The 6,431-nt window shown below is 44.1% G+C and overlaps 1 protein-coding gene across 1 annotated transcript in view; it reads right to left on the minus strand.

Moving 5' to 3' along the window:
• Positions 1–5,618: 5,618 nt before the first annotated feature.
• Positions 5,619–6,431, minus strand: part of LOC147622548 (uncharacterized) — a 1,522-nt gene continuing 709 nt past the window's right edge. Inside the window, exon 2 of the mRNA XM_086822093.1 lies at positions 5,619–6,362. Within this exon, the coding sequence (XP_086678219.1) occupies positions 5,696–6,362 (667 nt within the window). The 3' untranslated portion in view covers positions 5,619–5,695. The remainder of the gene's footprint in view (positions 6,363–6,431) is intronic.

Consider the following 6,431-nt stretch of genomic DNA (forward strand, 5'->3'; position numbering starts at 1 on the left):
CTCGCCCGGGATGCTCACAAGAAAACGCAAGCGGCATATGAAGAAGCCCGGCAAATTGCTAAAGCATTACCAAGAATGCAAGCGCAATAGGACACACTCAAAAAGGAAAAGGCCCAAGTAGTAGCTGAAAAACAAAAATTAATGGAAGAAAAGGAAGAAGCGAAAGAAGCAGCCAAAATCAAGGATGATGTGATAAAGGCTCTACAGCAGGTGTCAGAAGATTGGGAGCAGACTATGAAAGAAGCAAAAAATGACATGATAAGGAGCAAAGCCATCGAGGAGCTCCTCACGCAGGAAAATAAGCTGCTCAAGCAAATAGAAGGGGAGGACGAGGATGTGATCCTACTAGCCCTGGGAGCCAAAGACACCCTGATGAATGCCCTGCTTGAAAGATTAGGCCAAACATGGGATAAGGCCCTCACTCAAATGAGCTCTATGAAAGAAGAAGTGGTAAACAAAGCAGGACAAAGGAAGGAAGCCAAGAATAAGTCAGGAGATGAGGAAATAAAAAGATATAAGGAAGAAGCAGCTAAATGGAAAAAAGCTTTTGAAGAAGCTTCTTCATTAGCCCCACTCATGGCAACCACAGGAGATACCTCCAAGGAGAAACACTGGGAAAGAGAAGCAAAGAAATACCAGGAACAAGCCCGGGTGGCAGAGCAGAAGTATCAAGAAGCTCGACCAACTGACGAGTATGTTAATCTCGTCAAGGACACAACATTAGAGAATAGGAAACTGATAGCTGAGAACAAAAAGATAATTGAAGAAAACAATGAACTCAGGGACTTCAAGGGAAAGATGGGAAAGTTCATTCAGGAACAGAAAAAATACGTGGAAGAATTACAGCAGGCCATACGCACTAAGCAACAAAGATTGAATGCCAAGCAGAAGGTTGCGGACTATCCCACCAATGAGGATTTTACACTAGAAGCTGAAATAGGCTATGAAGTGGATCTGTTAACTCAAGCAGAGCTTTTACAAGACGGAGGGCCTGAGGCTTTTAAGACTACCCTGAAGATATCATTTGAAAACCACAAATTAAAACAGCAAGTCAATGAATTGGAACATCAGATGCACAGAGCTCAGGTCGACGCCAATTTAATCCGGGCATTCGATGAGGAACGGCTTGCAACAGGAGCTCACAAGCTTACCCGGGGAGAACTGGTGCTGCAAAACAAAAAACTTAATGATGAAATACAAACTCTGTTAAGGATTCCGCAGCATAATGAAGACTTTGAGCTGTACAAGACAGCTGCACATGTGCTGGTCAGTGATTATGTCAGGCATGATTGGCCACTACCACAATCATTTGAGGAAAAGCACTTCATACTACAAAAAATATGGGAAGAGCCCCTGCCAGAGGATCACCGGTATGGAAGGAAGATTTATGCAAAAGGACCTCAAGGGCAGGTTAGACCTCCTATAGTACCTGCCTTTACCTCTGCGCGTTTTCAAGAGGAAACTCTCAGGCAATTTCAGCAACAGTACATTGAGAGGCACCCATGGGCAACCCCAGTCAAAGCATCAGATCAAAAAGGGGTGGAAGGATTGGGATTTGAAAAGAAGAATTATAGGAACAAGTCACCAACATTCATAGCTGAAGGTTCAGGTTCCCAACCAGCCGTGCCAGGTGTTGACCGAAGGACGCGAGACTGCTCCCTTAGAGCAACCGACCGATCAAGAGAGCGGGACCACCACAGATGCCGCCAGCACTCAAGGAGTGGAGTAGTGGGGTGACAAGGAGGTAACGGCCACCCGGGTCTATAAAAAAACACCTCTATTTCCATGCCCAGGGTGACGGGTCCTTTGTAATGCAGTATTACTGAATAGGAACAGGGAATTCAACACCCTTGTCTCTCTCTCTCTCTATCCCTCTCTCTGTGTGTTCTTAAGTATGTAAGGATGGTGAGGTATCCCCATTCTAGGGAAGCTCAGCGTGTGTTAAAGTAGTAAGTCTATCTTGGAATTACATATGCTGCGGGTAAAATTAGTGTGTGTGTACTTGCAAGGGTGTGTGTGCATGTACGTTCTACAGGACACGCTGAAGAGTGGTCAAGGAACCTGAGGGGGTACTTGCCACCCCGGGTAAGGCCTTGCCCGTGCCCTAGGCAACACTAGGATATCTATCATCTTAAAAGATTAAAAAACACTTCCCAATAAGTATAGAAAAATCATAGGAAATTGTTTTATAGAATGTCCCTCGAGCACCAATTATGCCAGAGGGAATCACCACAAACTCATAGCGGCCTTGTTCGGTTCTAAAAGCTGTTTTTGGAATGTTGGCCTAAAAAATCCAAACTTGGTGGTAGCCACTCTTCAAGTTGAAGCATCTAGAACTTGTTCTTGATTGTAAGCTTGTTTCATGATCTATATAGTCGATGCACAATTGGTGCGACCTTTCCTTATTTATGACAGAGAGGATGGGTGATGCGAATGGAGATGACCTCAGACGGATGAATCTAGCCCAATCCATCTCCAATTTCCCTTCCAATGCTTTTGATAAGCAATAGGAAACTCGCTGGGGGGTTTTGGGTCAGGAATGAGCATGATCCAATGGTCTTTTGGTTGATAGGGTGGAACTTTCAGAGGAAGGTCATCTCTTAACAGGATGTGATGATACCTTTTCAATCCCGGGTTCGTGTTCTAGTTGTGATATTGTGGCGTTGGATCCATAAATGAAGCCAACCAACTTGGGATTATAAGTTGCAAAATGCTTTGAAGAAATTCGAACATACAATAATGCAATTTTGGCTCCCTTCTTGATGACTCACTTTGCCTTGAGATGTGAGATGAATGGGATACCTAGAAGACTAAACATCAGTGAGGGTGACTAGGGTAGGCACACCTTTTGTGATGAAGAACGTGCTCATCTTGCTATCTAATCATTAGCAAAATAAGGGTTCCCAAGGATCATGTCACACCCTATGAGGGGAGCGGCAAGAAAATGTTGCTCAAATGCTACTTGTTGAATAAACAATTGTTCCTTTTTTTGCCACCTTTTCGGTGATCTGCATGCGGATACCTGGTGTGAACCCATCAACATCGAGCACAAAGGGCAGCATGATACACTCTAACTAGATGTGGAGACAAGATCCGTTGTGCTACCAGTGTTGAGGATAATGGTAAATATGTGGCCCTTTGTACCACCACGCTTGTGGCTGGGACTACTGAGGTTTTTGAAGCTAGGGTGGTTGGTTTGATTGAGGCTTATTGCCTTTCCTTCCACATCATATAGTCCTCCTTCCCATGCTGTTGATATGACATCACAAACATCTCTGTTCAACCATATAGGCCTTTTGCTCCTCTACGTATAGTAATCCACCTATTATCCTTGCCCTTTGTTTTTGTTGGGAGTCATCTAGGCTTGCAACTATTGCTTAGTTTCTCATTCTTGTTGTTGTTATTACTGTTGTGGCCCTTCCCATTATGCTACTGCAAAGAATTCCCACCTATTGCTTGCTTTGGCTTACCATCATTTAGCTCTATCTCCTTGTTTTGTGTCAGTGCCAATGCGTCCTCATATGTCTTTGGGTTGAGATTTCTGATCGCATATATGATTTGAGGAATCCAACCCTCAAGTGAAGGCCCAGAGTTTTTACTTATCCGTAGCTTCTATTTGCTAAGCTAAGGTCAAAAGTTTGTTGAAGTAACTCAAATTTGGCATTCCTTTCTACTTGAGTTCAACAAAGTCATCCTCCAATGTAGTGAGTTATTGTGGAGGGAGAAAATAGTGCTTGAAATTTGAGATGATTGTGTCCCAATTGTAATGTTCTCCAATCATATTTTGGCATATGAGGGTTCTATACAGTCCAATGCTGCCACCATGGCACAGCCTTGCTTGTGAGATGAGGGGCTGCTAGGTGAACCTTGTCCTACGGGTCCCTAATCTTAGCTAACATAAAGTGAGCCATAAATTGTTTGATGAACTTATTGACTACACCATTTTATCACTTACCATCATACTTGATGAAGCTAGGCAAGCTGCAAACCAAGGGTTGAACTGTGATAGTACTACCTGGTTCTTTTCCACCGTCATAGGGAAAGAACTCTTGTCCCCCTTTGCAACCGGATTGCCCTCATCCTCGACCTCCTCCTCAATCCCCTCTACGATAGGATACTAAAACTTCAGGTTTGGGGGTGGGGTCTATGGTTCTCCATTTCCCAAACTTGGTGCTAGAATGCATTCTTGCAGGGCTATCACCTACTGTTGTGTCATGACCTATGTGATAGACAAGAAATTCAATTTTTGGGAATTCAAGGCATCTGCAAAAATGTAAATGGATTGTATCCATCTTGTCTAATACCTGCGATTGGATGGTACGGATTTGCTCTTGTACTTGTCACTCCATGGTACCTCAGTTGTAGGAAATGGTAGGTCGAGCCCAGGAAATGGTGTTTATGTGTTTCTTGTAGATTCCATCATTTCTCAAGCTTGGAAACAGCAAGGAAACTTCATTTTTTTGTCCCAAACAAAAGGTTGAATTTGAAGGCCATGTGGTAGATATTAAATGTTAATAGTGTCTTTATGAAACATATTACATGCAAATCTCCCTTTCTATTGACACACAGAGAGCCACAAATCCATCACACACACACACACACACACACACACACACACATACACACACACACACACACACACACTATGATGAGAAGGACAAATTTTCCTATAAAAGCAACCACTGAAAGGAATTTACAGTTAAGAGTGCATCTCTTCTCCTTGGTGTGGCCATGTTGGAAAGGTTTGGATAGGCAAGTAGATTGTGAATGAAATGAAAAGTGAATATGAAAACCTTAGATTTGTCAAAATATCTAGGCACGGGTTGCTGTAGAAGCAGATCGAGCTGGGCAATGCTCTAGTGGACTTGATGTTGGGCGCAAGGGGAAACAAATCCATGAGACATTGCAAGGCAGAGGCGAAGGCGCACACAGAGAGAGAGAGAGAGAGAGAGAGAGAGAGAGAGAGATTAAAAAAAAGGAAAGGGGGGGGGCGGAGTGCCAAGCACTCGCCCCCCCTTCCTTTTAAAAAAAAAAATGTAGTTTACTTTTAAGCTCCTCCCCATCTAACTAATTAATGCAATTTCATTTAGGATTGGGGAGGCATATTTAATGAAATCAATTTCATTTAAGATTGGGGAGGCATAATTGCTGAAGTAAAACTTGCCTTACAAATTAAACTCTTTGTGTAACTAATTTCGCTTTTGTTTTTTGAGAGGCACTTGTTTAAAACCTATCTTCAATGACAACAACAACGATGCCACATACTCATCACAACTCTGTTTAAGACAAATTGAATGGTTCTCAACTCTTTACTCCCATTCCACTACCTAGCATTATACAACAACTAGCAACACCTAAATAACTTCCATGTAATTTTTGTCCATTCTTTAATACGCGAAGCTACTAAAAATTACAAATCACAGTGTTTGTTAATTTGTCGCTTTGTGTGGTGCGTATAATTTTCTTAGCAGAGTTTAGGCGTGCATACCTAGTTGTCAAATGTAATAAGCTCAATGAATTGCACAATCTCTCTCTCTCTCTCTCTCTCACTCTCACACACACACACACACACACAAAAGAAGTTGCAAGCTCTCTCTCTCTCTCACACACACACAAAAGAAGTTGCAACTGAAGCTGCTACTTATTGAAACTGTGGCACAACCACAATCCTCCGCAGGAGAATATTGATGTTGTTCTAGTAGACCCTGCGTAGGAGGAGGGGCAGGTTCCCTGAAGATTCAGAGCCAGAAGGCACAATCCAGGAGAATGCAAAACCGGAGTTTGAGCCGATGCCGGTGAGGCCAACGAGGGTGGGAGTGAGGAAGAAGTAGCTTTCGCAGCGGGCGCCCGTGGTCTCTGGCCAAGGCAAGGGGACATTACAAGCTCTAGCCAAGTGAAACTCGGTGGCATCGTCATCGTCCACAAAGGAAAGGACAACGGAGCGGTGCCAAGCACTAAATTGCCACCCAAGCTTCTTCTCGGTTTCGGTGTTGGTGACAGTGAAAGCAGTCTCCAAGGTGATGTTCTCGGAGGCGGATGACGAGAGCGCTGTCAACTTGAACTTGTACCCTTCATCGCTCTGGTTGCCCGTGAAAGAAACGGAGGAGCCGAAACCTGCCGTCAATCCCCCTTTGGCTATCAATGCATTGCTGAAAGGAGCCACAAGGTGGTACTCCACATCGAACTGTGCTGGCACGTCGCACACACTCTGAAAGGGGTAGGCATATGCAGCCTCTGGGCAGCCTTCCTCGCGAACCACGCTGCCCACCTTGCCGTGAACCGGCACCGCTGTCCGGTCTGCCGGTACTACAGCGCCTATTAGCGCCACCATGGCACCCATGCAGAACATGAACATGAATATGCTGCAGAGCACCAACCAAAATTAGTGTGCTGCTCTGGTCAGCATATATACATTAATTAAGCTGCAGTAA

The sequence above is a fragment of the Cibotium barometz genome, chromosome 28 (genome assembly GCF_041138505.1).
Source record: "Cibotium barometz isolate CiBa-2024 chromosome 28, ASM4113850v1, whole genome shotgun sequence".
Taxonomy (NCBI): domain Eukaryota; kingdom Viridiplantae; phylum Streptophyta; class Polypodiopsida; order Cyatheales; family Cibotiaceae; genus Cibotium; species Cibotium barometz.